This window comes from Chironomus tepperi, unplaced genomic scaffold, assembly GCF_022539635.2.
Source record: "Chironomus tepperi strain 1889 unplaced genomic scaffold, CSIRO-AGI_Ctep_v1 contig_260, whole genome shotgun sequence".
Lineage (NCBI taxonomy): Eukaryota > Metazoa > Arthropoda > Insecta > Diptera > Chironomidae > Chironomus > Chironomus tepperi.
The window spans coordinates 1,027,157-1,047,986 of NW_027226382.1; the positions used below are offsets into that span (position 1 = coordinate 1,027,157).

General features: G+C 32.6%; 1 protein-coding gene across 1 annotated transcript in view; it reads left to right on the forward strand.

Annotated features, from left to right (window-relative positions):
• The first annotated feature begins 12,932 nt into the window (after positions 1–12,932).
• The window catches only part of LOC139091684 (dentin sialophosphoprotein-like), a 95,983-nt gene continuing 88,085 nt past the window's right edge, over positions 12,933–20,830 (forward strand). The window contains 1 exon segment of the mRNA XM_070641834.1: positions 12,933–13,785. Coding sequence (XP_070497935.1) covers positions 13,423–13,785 — 363 coding nt within the window. The 5' untranslated portion in view covers positions 12,933–13,422.

Sequence of the window (20,830 nt, forward strand, 5' to 3'; positions counted from 1 at the left end):
GCATAGTGGCAACATTTCAGCATATCCTGCTCGGATTGAGACTTAATGAAATGAAAATAAGTTTAAATAATACAGAAGCATCAGAACAATTCTCCCAGAATTCCCCAAAGCCCAAATTAGAGTCTAAAAATTACCTTTCATAAGAAAGTAAAAATCATCCGTCTCATCCAATTTTCGCAAGATTTTTCAGCCTTAAAAAAATACCTCATCTTACAAATGACAAGAAAAATCGTTGTTGAAATTTTCATGTAAAATGTGAAATATGACTCAACATCTCAAATCTACACGTTTGCCTTTCACGACATGAAAAATTAGAGACGAGAGAAATTTTGTACAATCACGTGAACGTACGAAGTATGGCAAAGTAATGCAATGATTCAAGTCAGAAAATTCCAAGGAAAAATTTACAGTAAAATTGCCATACGCATTTCTTGAGTGAACTCGAAAAGTCATGCGAAAAAAATTTATTTCCCTCGCGAGAAATAAGCAAAAATTTTCACTCCATTGAGCATTTTGCGCCTCCCTTTTAGAGTGCGCTCGTGTGTAGGCAAGACTGAATACAATAAAAATTGCTTTACTTATAGAAAATTGCTTACTTTTTCTTGTGTCGATGAAATAATCTTTTTGTCATAGGAAGCCCGAGCTACACAAATTAAGGAGGCTCTGCAGCGGAATATTTACTTACTTTACTTATTTTGCTGCTCAAACAGATCAACTGTGATTTGACGCTCATAGCTGGCTTTATCGCAGACTTCTGCCTGCCAAATGCCAATACAAAATTCAATACTGTCTCTATCGACAGCTTTATTGAACTTGAAGTGTCGGAGCTCAAGTACTAATGCTGACAACGCTCCCTGTCCAGACAGCGTCCGCACGTTCCAACTGTCTCGTTCGATTCACCCAATTATGTGGCTTGGATTGACGGTCTCCACCGCGAGAAGGTGAGGTTTGTACTTGGTATAGTTTGGCTAAGTGCAGTACTTGACTGTTTATGCTCTGAATTCGCTCACCTTATGGAGACCACACTGAGCATTGAAGAGAGTTATATGGATGCCAAAGGGAGGCGGCTTCCATTTTGTTCTAATATAAGGGGCTTAGCAGAGTCTTAAGTCTTTTAGCTCTTTGGAGGAACCTTCTTCACTTGTGTCGTTCGGGATGGCATTAGGATTGCTACGTAATGATGATGAAATAGAAAGTCTGTACTGAAAAATTGCTTTTTCTCGGTAAATTTAATTTTTCCTGTCATTTAGGAATTTGTGCTGTTTCTTGCTTAAAAATATTTTTCTGTAAGAAATTTCCTCTTTTTTTCGCATGTTTTTTTGTTGCCAAAATAGAATAAAAATTTGAAAAAACGAAAATAAATGGATCTGAAATGCATCCACACAAAAGATACATTAAAATCACATTTTCTCATGAAGAAAAGAAAAGAAACTCATTTTTAGGAAACTTTTTCTTTCTTCCTCACTCGTTCCTATATCTTTATCGCATTTATTCATTCACGTTTCTTCATACAGAAATAGACATGAAGATGAGAACATTAATACAAATGTTTTTTAAATAGAAAAAACAAACTCATTTTACTTCTTATTTCATATCATCCCTGTGTACGGAGGAACATACAAAAAAAATGGAAGGATTTATTTTCTGCACACAAAATACTGCATAAAATTTTCATTCATTCATTTAGGTTGTGCAAAAACGAAGAGATTGGCAAGATGCCATGAATTGATAAAAATAAGCAAGGAATTCATTTCATGCACAACCTTTTAATCCCTTTTAAAGGCACTCAAGGGAATTATTGAAAAATAGGAATTTATTAAGTTTGGTGTGATGCTATAGTCGTTTTTTGTGGGGGGCTTTATGAGGCAATTATTAGATAGTTTTATGCGAATTTAAAAGGATCGGGTATTATCGATGAATTCTAGTGTTGCTGAGTAAGCTAATAAATTGAATTGACCTAGTTAAGAAAGTTTTGGGTTAGGAAAGGCTTACTGAAACTTAAAATCAGCAAGAATTCATGAAATTGTTGAAGCAAATTGTATGCCAGTGCTGAGCAACTTTTTATTATTTGCGGCACATCTTGCTGGTAAGCCTTAATCAGATCCGCAAGGTTTATAGAAATTCCAATCATTTTCGACGGTATACTAGCGTCACGGCACACAAATTGCTCCCCATGTCTGTATAAATTGAATGCTTAAGCTGCCTTTAAAGAGAAATTTTCCATTTAAAAGCTTAAAAGCCTAGAATTCAATACAAAAATCAACACCGTAAAAAGTCAACAAATACCAAAATTTAAAATTCCATAAAGCCGTTAAATAAATCACGAAAAAAAAAGTCCACATTAAATAAACACCATTAAAAGCATCTACCAACAATTACAGCCTTAAAAATAATATCCCTCGAAAAACTGTTCATTACATCTTTCCAGTCATATCTTTTTAATCTTTACCAAAAAATTTTTTACACGTCCCAAAAGCAAAAATGTACTTTAATTTATTCGAAAAAGAAGATACCGAGAAAGGCAAAAATGATGCTGATAATATTAATAAAGGACGGACTCTTTTTCATGTGTTTGTGTGCATGGAGGTAAAGCGGAATAAGAGGCGTGAGAAAGGCAAACTCAACAGATTATGTAAAGTAGACATATCTACCTTTTCTTCGGTGTAAAGAGACTCTTCCGTCCTTAAAAAAATTCCTAAATTCTTTGCTCTCATTTCTGAATACTGAAGGTCAAATATTTGGATATGGATGAATAGATGCGAACTGAACATACAAAAGCGTTCGCATAATGAGACTGTAATTTTCTCCAACTGACGTCCGAACTTTCTATGTGCTAGGTTCTATAAATAGCGAATAAAACAAGAAATAATGATGATTAAAGGCGAGAACACAAGCAATAGCGATGGGCAGTAAGAGATATAAAGTTTCATTTTTATGCTGTAAATCACTTTGGAATAGCTTCTGACCATCCTTAACTCGCTATTGATAATACCGTATGGCGGAAATAATAGAGAAGAAATTTAGTAGAAGTAATAGGACAAGTTAATTCATAATTGCAGCAATAAGATGCGGCAACCATAAAGCTGATTGGAGAAATGTAATAAATTTTTCCAACAGCCACAATAATATCTTTGCTGAAAAGTCAGTATTTTAATCATCATCATCATCTCTCTCTTTCTTCTGCCTCCTTTCTTTGTTTCCCATGCACACAAATTATTACTTTTTGTATCCGCAATGCGCGCGTGAAAGCAAGAAATTTTTTTTTTCATCGTCGTATTACCCCTGCGTTCCTTTTAGACCAACTCACTCTCTCCTTTAATGTAGTTTCTCTCTACTTTTATATTCTTTCAACCTCGCTGATAACAATCATCATTCGAAAATTTATTGTGTAATTTTGGGGGCTTTTTTTTACTTCTCGATCTTCCTTTCTTTTCTCTACTCTTTTTTAATACTCACATCTAGTATGGGATATAGAACTTCTTAATGTTGGATTATGAAGCGCTTTTTAGGGAAAGTGGTAATTATGGTAATTTTTAAAAATATTTTAAAGGCATCAGATGTCAAATTGGAATGAATTTATCAAATCGAAACTACAAGTAACATAATAAGGCAGTATATAACGTGGAGATTGCTTTTCGAGCAGCAAAATGCAGTGGTGGGTAACCTAGCCCACTACTAGCACACTATCGGCATACTACCCAAAAATAACAGGTTGCCCACCAATGGAATAATGTATACTAGGGCATAGATACGACGCTATCCCGAGTAGACAAAAACACATTAGAATTAGTCAACAATTGGACATTAACTTGGCATCAACTTGTTATGAGGTATTTTGGTCCACACGGGCATATTGACGAAAAGACGCAATGTTGAGCTTACAGAACCGTTAAAAGTAATTTTGACGAATGATGCAATTTGCTGATTGTGCAACTCAGTTTATTTTGATGACAAACACTTGGCTCTGCAGCTTTGTGAGACATTATTTCAATTTTTTAGTGGATTCCGCCAAATCCATCAGTCTTTTTAGATCTATGACCCCAGTATGCAATTGACGTCACTTCGGAATTCCTCAAACTTCCTCAATACAGTTGCTAATCACACAATCAAACTGAAACTAGCGGCGCCTTTTCATCTCATAAAATATGCTAAATATGTATTTATTGTAGAAGAAAAAAGAAAAAAAAAATCCAATGGACATAAATAATTTATTTCTTTTTGCTGCTGTTTTACTGCTTTTTCTACTGTATTCATTTTGGCACCGCATATAAAATTATATAAAATACCGAATGAGAGAATAAAGAAAGAAAAATTACTGGAAAAAGCAATAAATTATTTTAAAGTTGCTCAGTTGTTGAGTTAATTTTTATTTTATTGTCATGCATTAGACATTCTTATGGGAACAAAAATAACTAAAAATGTTAGAATTGGCAGGTTACACCCTTGAGCCAAAATGGAAAGATTTTCGCCAGACTTTTTTTTCCGTCCGATGCCAGATTTTCGCAAGATATTATGACTCCCCATTTTTGGACGATATTGCCAGAAAATAAATCTTGCATTTTCTGGCAAAAATCTGACGAATCACTTCCAGAATAATTTTCTTTGAAAACCTACGAAAAACTTCCTCAATACAGTTGCTAATCACACAGAAATTGAAAGATTCTTGAACGATCAAACTGAAACTAGCGGCGCCTTTTCATCTCATAAAATATAGAAGATCTATAATGCAAATAGGGAATTTCGCATTATCCTGCTTACTAAACTCAATTCTGCATGTAAATAATGATGTAGAATTAAAAAACAAACTTATTACAACTAACTGTAATTTACCATTCGTTAAAAAAAACTTCCGAATCTAAATAAAATACCAATGTGAATTCGATGTGAATAAAATAAACTTAAAAATTTAGAAAAATTTTTTTTTGATTCATATAAATTTAATTAAAAAAGTTATGTTAAAAATATAACTATATTTCATGCTTGAATTTCATTAGTAACTTATATATGTCATTTGCCATCATTTTCAGATAGCGGTAGCTCAGCGGTAAAGTGTAGGACTTCAAACAATTCAAATCAAGCGATCCACGGTTCGAATCCCAAGACAAATCTGGCATAATCTGGCAAAAATCGGACGAGTATAAAAGGTTTTAAAAAGATTCAAACGCTTGTGAAATATGAGACTGGAAAAAAAGAGAACAAAAAATATAATTTTTAAAATTTTTTAATAAAAAATCTTGCAATATCTTTCAAAATCTGGCAAAAATCGTCCATAACTTGTATGCAAGTTGATCAAGTTATGGACGATTTGTCTGGCAAAATCTTGCAAAAATCGGACCGATAAAAAAATCGGTCCGATTTATAGCTGTTTTCTTGCATTGTCGTGCAGTTAAGGATTTTCATTGTATGGAAAATCTTGCAAAGTCTGGCAAAAATCGTTCTCGGGCAAAAATCTTGCATTCGAATTCTGGCAATATCGTCCAAAAATCTTGCCATTTTGGCGTTAGGGCAATATTCGTTGCCTGGTGAATTGAAATTAGTTCGGGCAACGAAAGGAAAAAAAGGTAAAGTGAGAAATAATTAGAACTTTGAGGAGACTTAATTAGTTTCTTTCATACTGAATTAAGTCGATGATGTTGAATGTTAATGGAAATTCGTAGAAATGTGTGCCATGAGGCTTGGAAACTTCTGTGATGTAAAAGTTTCGTGATTGATTTTTTTCTTGGTATACAAATTAGGTATGCTTCTGAGAATGAAAGTTTTTGCGTATTTTTAATTAAAAATATATATACATAAAAAAGGTCAAACTTGATGCCAAAGTCTCCAAACCTCAACATGTCAATTCCAACTAATGAGTCTTGGGTACACTTTTTGTAAACAATTCATACATTTAGCCATCTAATGTTAGAAATTAAGTAAGCTATAAAAAGCTACTCAACTCAATTATGTAGTCAAGTCATAATACAGACTGCTCAACCTGATATTAATCCACCATACAATAAAACATAATACCTACCAAAATTCTCAACAACAAAAAAAATATTTTTCCATCAAAATAAAATTTTCCTTAGTCATTTCCATAATGATTTATGCGATGTAATTTCATGCCCTTCTTCACTTTCGCTAACATTTTTATTCTCACTTCTTCTTACATGAATTTTCGTATATATAATCGAAAAAAATACACCTATCGCAAATCCATCTTAACAGCAGCGAGTGTTTTTTCATCAACAAGAAGTTAAAAAGCCAAAATTACCACAACTAGTCGTTGATGTCGTCGGCAATGTGAATGAATAAATGGATGAGAATTTTTTTAAAATTAGGTTGTAAAATTGTGATTTTTTGGGGCAATTGTCAGAGCGCATTTGTGGATTGGATTGTTGTACGCAATTGGAACCGTTAGAACCAGCCATTAACTTGTTTTTAACCAGCTATAATGTATCCATTTTAGGTAGATTCTCACAAAATTCTCATTTTTACATTAAAATCCCCCAAAATACCAATATCATTGACGAACAAACCCCATATAATTGAATGATAAATATAATCCAAAGGAAATCCAATACTGTGGCTTAGTTTTACTGATGATTAATGACCATTCTATGACATTTGAATGCGTTTATTTGCTCATCGCCAACACACACTTCTTGTTAAAATATTGACATAGGTGTCAAAATTATATATGATATGCTGATAACAAAATATCTCATTACTCATTCAGTCGTTGTTGCTGCTTAGCGTATTAGTCGCCCATAATTTGCAGGTGTTGAATAAAGTCTGGTGATAAATTTATGAAATTGTACATGAGGAAAAACTTGAGTTGAAGATTATGGGGACAGGAATAGTAGAGTAATTTCATAGTATCGATTTTTGTAGAGTTAATCCTGGATACTTGACAGACATAGAAATCATATTTAGAATTAATGTCTGCAGCAATTCACTTTGTATGTATAATTAGCGATATATGAATTTATTGACTATTAATGATGTAGGATCAAGAATACAAATAGAAATCTAGGTTGAAGCTTGATGTTCAATGAGTATGACTTGATACTCTTGGGAACGTTCGTCAGGCATTCTTCCTGAAAAGCACAAGTAGGTTAATCGATACAAAATCAGGCTGCAGGCTGGCGTAACTCTGTTATGGTGCCAGATTTAAACTAAATCCTGCACCGATTCAGAGTAAAGCGGATCTAGATTCATAATACACTTCTAGTTCAAGACCCAGTCCATAAGCACTATCCAGAGATCCAATTTCGCCTTAATTTTGGGCATTAACAGCAAGTTAAAGTTTGAAGCATTCAAAAGTCATGAAAAACAGTTTTTGGACATGTGAGTAATTAAGACATCCACCCAAGTGGACATACCAAACTTAATTCCAAATCTTATTAAGAATTCAGCTAACAAAGTAAAGGAAAAAGTATTTTCCACACCATGTGACGGCATGATAAGCCATTAATTCATTCCCTTCAGTCTCACTTTTTTAAATTTATTGCCATCATTGCTTTTCGCGCTGTACATTGCTGTGTTTGAAAACTAAACTGCTGCCCGGTCTTATCAAAATAGATTTATTACCCTTACACATTTCATTTTCATTCCTCATTCTGCTTGAAAAGTCATTAAAGTTGAAAATTTAATTGTTTTTTATGCTGTACAGCCAAAAAATAAAAGAATTACGAAATAATTTCGTAATATTCTTATGAGGTTGTTGTATGTTGGCATTATCTATTGAGTAAAATAATGGAAAATATATAAAGCATTAATTAAAATTCATGGATATAAATTTATGTAAGCACATTTGAATGAATTATAAGAATGTTAAAAATAATTGTTGCCATTTTAAAGTCACGAGATAAAAACTCTTTTTTTTTCTTGAATATTTCTTTAAAAATGCCATAAGAAAAGCCTTTAATGCTCTCTTTTCTTTTATTTCCTCCTATCTCATAAGACATAAAACATTTTAAGTGTCGCATTATTCATTTTGATGTGTTGTTGATGATGTTCTTTCCTACTTTCTTCCTTCTTTCTTATGTTACCGGTAGCGACAACGATAAATTGAAATTGTGCAACTGCTCAACTTTTTTTTATACTTCTTTACATTCATTCTTCATTCCATTTTTACCTTAATTTCTGCTTTTTCTTCAGGAATTTTAAAACTGTTTTGATGTCACAAGTAATGAAAGATAAGAAATTTAAATTGAAAGGTGAATTTTGTTTTTATTTCTCTGTAATTTTAAACAAACTCGTAAAGGAATATGCAGCTTTCAATGGGTGTAACATTGTAAAACTGAATTGTTTTGGCTTCAATTACTTCTGCTCGATCAACTTGTTTGTTTTCTTGTTTTAAAGGTTAAAACTTTTGGCTTCAATTCTTTTGAGTTTTTATATTTTTTAAGGAAGTCCAATTAAAGACATGATAAATTTTCAGAATTAAGGTATTTTTGGAAAAAAATTTGATTAAATGTTTTTCATAAATTTTCTGTGAAGTAAGCTTAGATCTTAAGGCATATACAGTACGGTGTGGGAATTTCTTAAAATACATCATCAAATACAGTGGTGGGCAACCTGTGTGCCGTGAAAAATCTAAGGTGTATCGACAATTTTTTCAAGATTACCCAAGAAGCCTGCCAAGAGGTCGCTTACTTATTATATAATACTATTAAAAGAGAGCTACAAAACTAGCTTCACATTTTGAGTTTTATGAAGAGCTTAATCCCGATAGCGAGAAAGCACCGTGCAGTATAATAATTCAGAATGATATGATAAGCCGCGAAAAAACATTTAGGGTTGAGGTATGTCGTGGTTCAAAAAAAATTGCCTAACACTCTGTTGTTCTATGATCTTTGAATCCGAAGTATCAAGAACTCATTGCTAGATGAGGGAATGTTACCAAATTTTGAATCCATCTTAATATTCATTATAGAACAATCGTAATCCATAGCCTTTCAGATGGCACCTAAAGCTGGCTCTATCCTGGATTCTATCTGTTAATTACCAATATCAAGTACCAAAGGGGCGGACAGCTCAATTTTGTCATCTATTTTTCACTTGTCACCTGAGTTGTCCGTCCCGACGAATACAATACTGTCTTTATCAACAAACTCCTTATTCTTTGGTCGTCTACGTGACCATTTTTGACCTGGTTCAAAAATATAATCTTTAATGTTTCTAAGCATCATGAAAATTTAATCTTTCTAAAAATATTCTCCATCACATCTCAATAAATATCAAAAAGAGTTCAATGCATTTTCTTCTATAAATTTCTAAAAGGATTAAAGAGGAAAGAAAGGCTCTTGACTCTAAAGGGTCCGGATGAATATTTGATAGAAAAAAATAATATTTGGGATCCATGTTGTATTGGATATCAGATATCTTGAATAAATTAAGTTTTGGGTTGGGATGAAAAATCTCAAGGAAGTTATTAAAGCAGCCAGTTTCCGAGACTGACCTAACGATAACTGAACTCGACATCCTCAAGGTCATTTTGTCTGATAATTCAATTTATTCTGTGAAAATTATCAATTTACATCTTTATTCACCAAGATGAATTAAATTGACTGAATATATTTTACCTAATAATTTCGTATACCTGAATTTCCTATCTCATCCGCAAAACGAATTTGTAAAATGAACTGCTTCGTGCTCTTCCATTTCACCTGTTTTCGCAAAAGAAGTTCACAATTCAATTAATTTTAATTTAACATTTTTTCTTTCTTTTCCTTTCATTGCAGATAAAACAAATAAAAACTTCATTACGCACATTTTGTAGGAACAGAATAATTTTTTTTTTATTTTATTCCAGAGTTGGCAGGACTTTGGAGTCCGGACTTTAAAAGTCCCAAAAGTCCCAAAAGTCCGGACTTTGAAAGTCCGGACTCCACCAAAGTCCGGACTTTGAAAGTCCGGACTCCACGAAAGTCCGGACTATGAAAGTCCGGACTTTTGGGACTTTGGGACTTTGACTTTGGGACTTTGGGAATTTTTTGACATTTTTTTCGATACCACTGCGTAACCCGACTTGAAAAAATGAATTTTTTGACATTTTTTTCGATACCACTGCGTAACCCGACTTGAAAAAATGATTTTTTTGACATTTTTTTCGATACCACTGCGTAACCCGACTTGAAAAAGTGAATTTTTTGACATTTTTTTCGATACCACTGCGTAACCCGACTTGAAAAAATGATTTTTTGAATTGTTACACAGTGTAATCTAAAAAAATGTCATTTTTTCAACTCGGGTTACGCAGTGGTACCGAAAAAAATGTCAAAAAATTCATTTTTTCAAGTCGGGTTACGCAGTGGTATCGAAAAAAATGTCAAAAAATTCATTTTTTCAAGTCGGGTTACGCAGTGGTATCGAAAAAAATGTCAAAAAATTCATTTTTTCAATACGCAGTGGTATCGAAAAAAATGTCAAAAAATTCACTTTTTCAAGTCGGGTTACGCAGTGGTATCGAAAAAAATGTCAAAAAAAATCATTTTTTCAAGTCGGGTTACGCAGTGGTATCGAAAAAAATGTCAAAAAATTCATTTTTTCAACTCGGGTTACGCAGTGGTACCGAAAAAAATGTCAAAAAATTCATTTTTTCAACTCGGGTTACGCAGTGGTACCGAAAAAAATGTCAAAAAATTCATTTTTTCAAGTCGGGTTACGCAGTGGTATCGAGAAAAATGTCAAAAAATTCACTTTTTCAAGTCGGGTTACGCAGTGGTATCGAGAAAAATGTCAAAAAATATCAACTCGGGTTACGCAGTGGTACTGAAAAAAATGTCAAAAAATTCACTTTTTCAAGTCGGGTTAAGTGGTATCGAAAAAAATGTCAAAAAATTCATTTTTTCAACTCGGGTTACGCAGTGGTATCGAAAAAAATGTCAAAAAATTCACTTTTTCAAGTCGGGTTACGCAGTGGTATCGAAAAAAATGTCAAAAAAAATCATTTTTTCAAGTCGGGTTACGCAGTGGTACCGAAAAAAATGTCAAAAAATTCACTTTTTCAAGTCGGGTTACGCAGTAATACCGAAAAAAATGTCAAAAAATTCACTTTTTCAAGTCGGGTTGCGCAGTGGTATCGAAAAAAATGTCAAAAAATTAATTTTTTCAACTCGGGTTACGCAGTGGTACCGAAAAAAATGTCAAAAAATTCACTTTTTCAAGTCGGGTTACGCAGTGGTATCGAAAAAAATGTCAAAAAAATCATTTTTTCAAGTCGGGTTACGTGGTACCGAAAAAAATGTCAAAAAATTCATTTTTTCAACTCGGGTTACGCAAAGGTACTTGATGTCAAAAAAATCATTTTTTCAAGTCGGGTTACGCAGTGGTACCGAAAAAAATGTCAAAAAAATCAATCGGGTTACGCAGTGGTAGAAAAAAATGTCAAAAAATTCACTTTTTCAAGTCGGGTTGGCAGTGGTATCGAAAAAAATGTATTTTTTTCAAGTTGGGTTACGCAGTGGTATCGAAAAAAATGTCAAAAAATCATTTTTTCAAGTTGGGTTACGCAGTGGTATCGAAAAAAATGTCAAAAAAAATCATTTTTTTGTTACGCAGTGGTATCGAAAAAAATGTCAAAAAATTCACTTTTTCAAGTCGGGTTACGCAGTGTATCGAAAAAAATCAAAAAATCATTTTTTCAAGTTGGGTTAAGTGGTTCGAAAAAAATGTAAAAAAGCCAGTCGGGTTACCAGTGGTATCGAAAAAAATGTCAAAAAAATCATTTTTTCAAGTTGGGTTACGCAGTGGTATCGAAAAAAACTCATTTTTTCAAGTTGGGTTACGCAGTGGTATCGATCATTTTTTCAAGTCGGGTTACCAGTGGTATCGAAAAAAATGTCAAAAAAATCATTTTGTCGGGTTACGCAGTGGTATGATCAAAAAAAATTTTTTCAAGTCGGGTTACGCAGTGGTATCGAAAAAAATGTCAAAAAATTCACTTTTTCAATACGCAGTGGTATCGAAAAAAATGTCAAAAAAATCATTTTTTCAAGTCGGGTTACGCAGTGGTATCACCAAATGTCAAAAAAATCATTTTTTAAAGTTGGGACAGTGGTACCGAATATGTCAAAAAAATCATTTTTTCAAATCGGGTTACAGTGGTATCGAAAAAAATGTCAAAAAAATCATTTTTTCAAGTCGGGTTACGCAGTTACCGAAAAAATGTCAAAAAATTCATTTTTTTTCAAGTCGGGTTACGCAGTGGTACCGAAAAAAATGTCAAAAAATTCACTTTTTCAAGTCGGGTTACGCAGTGGTATCGAAAAAAATGTCAAAAAAATCATTTTTTCAAGTCGGGTTACGCAGTGGTATCGAAAAAAATGTCAAAAAAATCATTTTTTCAAGTCGGGTTACGCAGTGGTATCGAAAAAAATGTCAAAAAAAATCATTTTTTCAAGTCGGGTTACGCAGTGGTATCGAAAAAAATGTCAAAAAATTCACTTTTTCAAGTCGGGTTACGCAGTGGTATCGAAAAAAATGTCAAAAAAATCATTTTTTCAAGTTGGGTTACGCAGTGGTATCGAAAAAAATGTCAAAAAATTCACTTTTTCAAGTCGGGTTACGCAGTGGTATCGAAAAAAATGTCAAAAAAATCATTTTTTCAAGTCGGGTTACGCAGTGGTATCGAAAAAAATGTCAAAAAAATCATTTTTTCAAGTTGGGTTACGCAGTGGTATTTCAAAAAATTCATTTTTTCAAGTCGGGTTACGCAGTGGTATCGAAAAAAATGTCAAAAAATTCACTTTTTCAAGTCGGGTTACGCAGTGGTACCGAAAAAAAAATATTAAAATACTTTTCAATAAAAAAAAAAAAATTTTGTATGGGACTTTTCGGACTCCCAAAGTCCCAAAGTCCGGACTTTTCTAAAGGAAGTCCGGACTTTGAAAGTCGGACTCCATTTTTTTTTTCAAAGTCCGGACTTTGAAAGTCCGGACTTTCAAAGTCCGGACTCCACTTTAAAGTCCTGCCAACTCTGTTTTATTCATTCGTGTGTAAGCACAAGAAGACGGAAAAGTCGGAGGAAATCTCTTTTTATTCTGTTTGCAAATAACACAGTCAGTGAGAAAAGAGAAAGAAAAAAATTTAATATAAAAAAATAATAACAGAAGTAGAAGATTAAAGTTTCCTTTTTCTTCCATTTTCCATTCTCGTGTAGATGTTTTGTATGTACACAATCCTATATAGAATTAAGTAGCAGGAATCGGAAGAGAAACTTTGTGTATCATAAATAACCTTTAGTGTTGCTGAGTGAAGCGTATACTTTTATTTTTCATCATTATCATCATCAACAGGATCATGGAAAGTGTCAAAAGAAAAAAATAATAAAAAAAAAGCTAAAGTAAAAGTGTTGTATATCCATAAAGTTGTATAGTGAAGAAAAAAAAGAAGAAGAGGATAAAAGTGCTGAGAGCAAAAAGTAAATAAGTAAATATGGCTGTTAGTAATATAGTTTGTGAGTGGCTTAAAGCCCTTGGTCTAACACAATATGCCCAAAGTTTTCTCGACAATGGCTATGACGATTTAGAAATTTGTAAGCAAGTCGGTGATCCGGATCTCGATGCAATCGGTGTACAAAATCCAACACATCGTCATAAGTTATTAAAAAGTGTACGACTATTACGTGAGAAAGGAGCAGCTAGTGTATATTTTCAAATCAATGATCCTTCATTAATCGATACGGACGGATTAGAACGTGACAATTCACCAATTTTATATTCTGAATTAGATCGTTTAATAATAGAACAGTTGGAAACTGATGGAGTTTGTCTCACCGCACATCCATACTCAAGTCCGGTAAGTAAATGATGATAAGATAATGGTCAGCATTTTAAACGTAAATAAGCATCAGACATGACATTTCAGTGCCTTAAAATGATGGATGAGAAAATTTTTCTTCCTTTCCTTCCTTCCTCTTTATTGCCTTCTTTCCTTTTTTGGGTATGATACTCTATTGAGGAAGCTCAAAGCCATACTAAGTCGAGTTGAATTGAAAAATGTAAAGAATAAGAGTTGTCGACTGTTTTGGGAAGGAAAGAGAAGAAAAAAATGATTTGAATTTCATTAAAAAAGGTCCAAATGATGATGTTGTGCAAGCTCCTCGGTTTGACTTTTTTTTTTTGAGATATTTCCCTTCTCTTGTGACTTGATATTAAAATGAGTTTGAGTTATTTATTTACTACACAGAATTTCGGGATCTTTCTTTATAACTTGAGAAGAATGAGACTCTAAACAAGTTGTTGTAAAAAGTGAAAAGAATGGAAATGAATGGAATTTGAATTGCTGAGAATGAGAAGTATTTTAATTAGGGAAGGTTATATGACTCTTACTGAGAATGATTGACTTTGTACTTAGTGGAATTGAAATAATTCTTTCAAATGACTGGATTTACATAGATTTTGTCAGAATTGGAAGTCGACTGGAGTTTTATGAAAGATTCGGGTAGATTTGTACCTTAATGTTGGTAGAGTTGAGCATTAGCCATCATCATAGCTGATTATCTAGAACCAAGCACTTTGAATATTTGAATTTTTAATCTGTTCATGATTAAATATTCTCAATTCGTCCAATTGAGCCCTTCCAGAAAGCACATGACGTAGAAATGGCCGAAAGTTTGGCACCAGGTCAACTAGACTCTAGTCTGATGCCGGATTCCATCGAATCTAGCCTGAGGCCAAAATATTCAGCTTCATTTCTGAATAGCAATTGGATTCAAAACCAAACTAAATCCGGCATCAAGTAAGAGTCACGCCAGCCTGAGGCCTGATTTTTAATCGATTAGCCGATTTATACTAGATATTCGAGATTTAATTATTGATATTTATGTATGACTAGCCATGCTGTTTCCTATAATTAATATTTCCTGTTGCGGTTTTAGTGACACTGAATAGTTTCTAGTTTCCAATTCAAAAATGTATCGATGTCATTTCATACAAATTTTAATATCAATACATTCCATCTAATGCATATTTATATTGGTTGTATAAGCTGTAATCTAGATTGATTTCAACTAAATATTTTAGTACCAATTTCAAATCAGCGCACATCGGCATTAAATGAATAATCCAAATTTGGAATGCTGTCAAATGCAATTCCATCATATTTTCAATTTATTTATTAAAATGCGCAGCATAAAAGAACTGTTGAAACTGAAAAAGGTGATAAAAATCAAAACATTTCATCCACTCTTCATTTAAATCCTCACTCCCTACTTTTCAATTCATATAAAACCATAAAATCTACAAACAATGTTTATATCCCCGAAAAAGAAGCAAGAACCTCAATAAAATCCAGTTTTATGTAATACATGGTAGCACACACAAAAAATACATTGAAATTCATTGCTAATGCGATTACGAGACTCCTCGTTTTTTTTTATTTATATTCACCGCAAAACTCTTTCGCTTTCTCGACATTATTGGAAATCATCCAATTTAATCACACTAAAAATCCATCCCTAGACACACACGGATGAAAAAAAAAATAATCATATAATATAAATAAATATATGCATATTGAATTTATTCTACTTACTTATCTACTCTAGTTTTTTTGTTGTTGCTGTTCCTGTTCTGATTCAATTGTTTGTCGTAGCTGAATGCGAGCATAGAGAGATGAAATGAAAACAATATAAAAGGAATGAAAAGAGAGATGTAAATATTATTTCAAAGAAGGAATCACGTTCATATAGTAAAGACATGTAACATGTATGCATAAATCTCTGCATTATTGGTATCGTAAATTTGAGAATCTAAAGAAGTTGAAGACAGCACAAGAACATTCCTGTTTTTTTTTTTGTTCTAAACCAGATGCCAGCATGTCTAAAGATTATAAAATGATAAAAAAGAGAGATTTTTTATAGAGAGATAAAGGAGAGTAAGCATGGCAATAAAGGAATCAAGAAGAAGAATACCAATCTGTTATATAAAATTGTTGTAATATTGGCTTTTTGCTGCTTTAACCTATAAAATACAATAAAACAACAACGAGCTTACAATAACTTATAACAATAAACAGGCAAGCAAACAAGGCAAGACAAGACATGGAACAAAAGAGGGAGAGAGAGAAAAGAAAAGGAATCAAATTACTTGACCTTCGATAATAATCAATTCATGATGGAATGGCCATATAAAAAAAATTGAACTTTCATTCTTTTCTGTACTAGCATCTACTCGACTGCCTGGCTTGTTGCCTTGTGTGCATCATATTGAATGTTGATCGTTGATTGCCTTTTTATGCAAATTTCTTTTTTTTTTCTTCCTTTACCTCTGTGTGCCTTCTCAATTTTACCTGAAATTAAATGTTCATGTTATTTATGTTATTGGCCAATCTATCGACATTTATTTTCAGGCTTTATGCCTGCTTTTTCATTCTCTCGTTGTTTTTTTTACTCCTCATTGACTTTGTTTTTATTTACTTGGAGTGAAAGAGAAATGGCTTAAGTGTACATAATTCAGTGTCGATTTATACAAGTAATTTAGAGTGTACATGAACGAGGTTCATCTGAGGAATTTATGGCTTAGCTTAGCAAATGTTTTTTATTGTTGATGTGCTATTTGGGATGCTTGTTGGTATCACGTTGGTAACAGCATCAGCTGATTATTTTGAGAAACGAGGTGACTCGATAGCGGAATGGTTTCGTACTTCCGTATATAATTATTGTGATACCGACCAATCGGTCATGATTTCCGAGACTCGACAGACTTGAGAACGCAGATCACAGCTTCCCTTTGAAGATTAAAGACATTAAGCTGACAATACCGTCATTAAAGAACAAACTGTAGGTCTATTGAACGCAGTGGTCAGGCTCACCCTCACTCGTTAACGGCTTAGCTCAGCCTAGCTAATTTAGAAATATTTAGAGACTTAGTTCCACTTTTGAATCAACAAATACAATTTAATCACATAGCAGTCAACAGCCTCAAATATGTGTCACCAATCTAATTCAATAAAACCATCAAATGAACTCATCACATCCAACAGAAGAAGCATTAACGACATCAATTTAAAATTCAAATTAAAAAACAGTTAAAATTTACAAATAAAGTCCTAATTCATATGCATCGTCATCAACTAAATTCTATAAAATATTCCAAACACGACTTAACTCAATTCATCCAATTTTGATCTAAAAAGCCACACGCTTAAATGTTCAATGCATTTCCACTTTTTTTTTTAATCCCATATTAAAATAATCCCTCAATTTACCATCTCAAAATGTTTTATTTCTCTTTCCACATGCATATTATAATTTTTCAATTCATTATGGAAAGGAATATCCAATAAAAATGCACCATTGAATGCAGATACATTTGAGATTCCATGCACGTAATGCAGATTTATATGCTCACTTCAGAAGCCCGAAGAATTTTTATTCTCATTTCTGTCGCACTCCGTTCCTTTATACTTCTTTAAATGTGCATCGACACATTATTTCTGCTCATATAAATTTATTCATTTGACTTGTTGAAGTTAATTAAATAAAATAAAGTGCAAGATGCAAATAACTACAGACGCATAATATAAATAAAAACTGATGATGATTGTTGGATTAAGTCATTTGCATAATTGTGGTTCATCATCATCAGCACTAGCTCTTTTTCACAATATAATCCACACTTATTCACTTAAAATTGTGAGTGCAATTTTAATTAGACGACGAAGATGTAGATGAGATCTAGCATAAACTTAAACTATGAGACGAGAAGATAGTGCGGTCTCGATATATCGTGACTTGAAGCTACTCAACTATTCATTTATTCTCATTCATATGCATGATGTGGTTGTCGTTTAATGCTTTTCACTACAAATGGATATAGATGATGTTTTAAAATGGATATAAATTGCGGTTTTTGTGTATAGATGTTGAGGGCTTCTTGCAATCAATTCCCAGCTCGTTTCTATCTTTGGTCAAGTATTCAAGACTTTTTTATTTGTATAATTATGGAATTTAGTCTGTGATTTAAGATTCATTTGATGGCTTAGCCTTAATACTAAGACCAGGCTACGAGCACTTGCGGTGACTTGAGTCAACTCTTCCATACAAAATCCGAGTTGACTTCAAGCTTTGGTATTAAGTAAATACAGTTTGTGGGTTCCTTTATGATTACTGAATCCTATTTATCCAATTGCTATAAGCCAACCTGTAATTCATAACGAAATATTCACCCAAAATCTCCAAAATTTATATCAACTCTTTAAAAATTGCTTATGCTTCAATAAATAACCTCATCATACCCAAAGAGCAACAGTCTTCTAGTAGAAGCTATATATTTTCATGCTTTAATAGCTCTCAAAACCAAGAGTCGAGAGTCGAGAGCTAGAAAGCAACAGAGGGAATGAAATGAAATGACAGATGATGATAAAATGCTTTTATATATTTATGTCGTTTCTGTGCTGATAAAAATCTTGAAAACTAGTCTAAACTGTCCATTAAATACTTTTATTTATTTCACTTACATCTTTCTCGCTGTCTTTTGCCAACATCCACTTGATGTCGATCATTTTTATTTATTTATTAAGAAGAACAATCTTCTAGTTGTGACGAGACGACTGTTTTAAGAAACTTTGACGATGACAATGATGACCGAGACCAAACTGACGAAAATAATGCTTCCATTTTGCTAATTGAAGGATTTCTTTTCATCATCGTAAATACATCAGCAATTTCAAGTCACTCAAAATAATATCATGACATGTGTACTCATAGAAATATTTCAATTTACTTCCATTAATTTTTATGATTTAATGTCCATAAGAAGATTTTTTTTTTCATATGTATTTATAATGGCTTTTAATAATAATTAATGCTCTCTTTAATATCCATTCGCTCTTTTTGCTTAAGAACTGAATAAATCTGCTTAAAAGTTCTTCTTATTTTCGACTGATTAATATTGAAACTTGATATTAATAATGGTGCTTTGGCAGACCCGATCAGCACTTATTGAAATTTTGCTAATACTACGTCGAGATGACAGTATACTTAGTACTAGCGTTCGTCCAAAAGTGCAGGCCTGATGACATAAAATGCAAGCTTGTAACCTTAGAAGTATTATGAGGTACAGCCCAAAACTACAAGCCTTAGAATTAAGTGACAGCCACTTGATGCACGCAACCAAATTTGCCAATTCCTAATTGGTCACAGTAGTGCTAACAATTTAACATGTGCCGGTCGGGAGAGCTTCTTTAAATTTTTTTAGCAAAAATTAATACGTAATTTATATTGTAAAACTTTTAAGCTTTTTGATGAGGATTGTTATGATGATAATATGCTTGAACTTTTTCGGCACGTTTGATGGTGCGGTGTTTACAAGACGTATTAATGTCAGAAGCTGATAACGGAGTCTAAAGGACCTAGACAACGTCAATATCAAAGACTTTAAATTCTATTTTAAATTAAAATTTCATATTTTCCCAGAAATTGTCTATGACCTAGAAATGTTGTAGCCTTCAAGGTCAAATCTGGACCTATATCAGAATTCAGAAAATCATACAGCTACGAGCCTTAAACATAATAAACTCATTTGCATTCAAATTTTATCGAATCGACAATTCAATTCACAAAAGGTTCTCTGGTCGTTAACGATCCATTGATGCATAATAATAGAACTTCTCATTCTCTCAAGTCTCAAGTCTCAAATGAAGAAAATTAAATGTAAATTTACAACAAATTCCCAATTGAGCTTTTAAAAATCAACAAAAGATTGTAAATTGGCACAAGACTTGTGTAAGTCATGACCCTTTTGCTGTAAGGCTTAACATAACAATCGATAGAATAATTTTTATGAACGTCTTGAACTTTCTAAAGCCCAACAAAATCATATTTGAAGACTACAATCATAATCTAATATTGCTTATGCTTATGCTTATTATAGCAAGAAGAAGTACATAAAATTGATCTCTATAGAGATATTTTGAACTTTTTTTTTTGTAAATGTACCGTTTAATAAAGATAATTTTGTCGATTCATACTTCCTTCAATTCTATCTGTACATAAAATACACACCATGCCGCATTTTTATGAATGTATTCTCAATGTGTATATCTCTACTGTTGTTATTATTATGCCTTATGCTTTGGCTCATAGCCATCAACAAATGTTGCAAACGGTTTTTTACTTCTCCTCTCCCTTCCATTTCATTCGTGAAAGAGCAAAACAAACAAACAAGTTTTCAACTTTTTTTTATTTCATTCTTTTCTCCTCTCGTCTTCTGATGATTGCAAGGCACGAAATACCGACTGAGTTATTATGATAATCAATAGGAATGGAAAAATAAGAGCTGCGAGTGTGTTGCCGAGATGAAAAAATAAAAATTAATGAAAATTGAGTTGAATTTTTATGCTAAAAGTTCATAGAAAAAAATAGTAAATTAATTTCAAATTATGCATAAAAGTATCTTGAAACACACGTACATGAACTCAAGACATAAGATCAATTATAGGTTAGTCAGAATGAAAACCCATAAATCAAATAACAGCAAAATATATATAATAATAATATTGTACTTTGAGACCACATGAGCACACGAACATGCTTACAAATATGTATGTTTATAAAACTTTCATATCTAAATGCTTCAGCTTGCTTTTCGTGTTGCTGATATATGCTCTAAAAGAGCGAAAAAAGAAGAAGGAAAAATTTATTATGGATGAAAGTTAAGAAGCAATAACAAGTAAATTTCATATTGTGTGCAGATAAATGCTGTAATCTTGTTAAGAAGTGTTTGAGAAAAGATTTTGAGGATGAGATTTGGTAAATAATGAGTTAGTAGAACGACGTACATAGAAAGTTTATAAATATTGAATTGGGTTAAAAGGTCAAAATTTAAGAATATTGATCTCA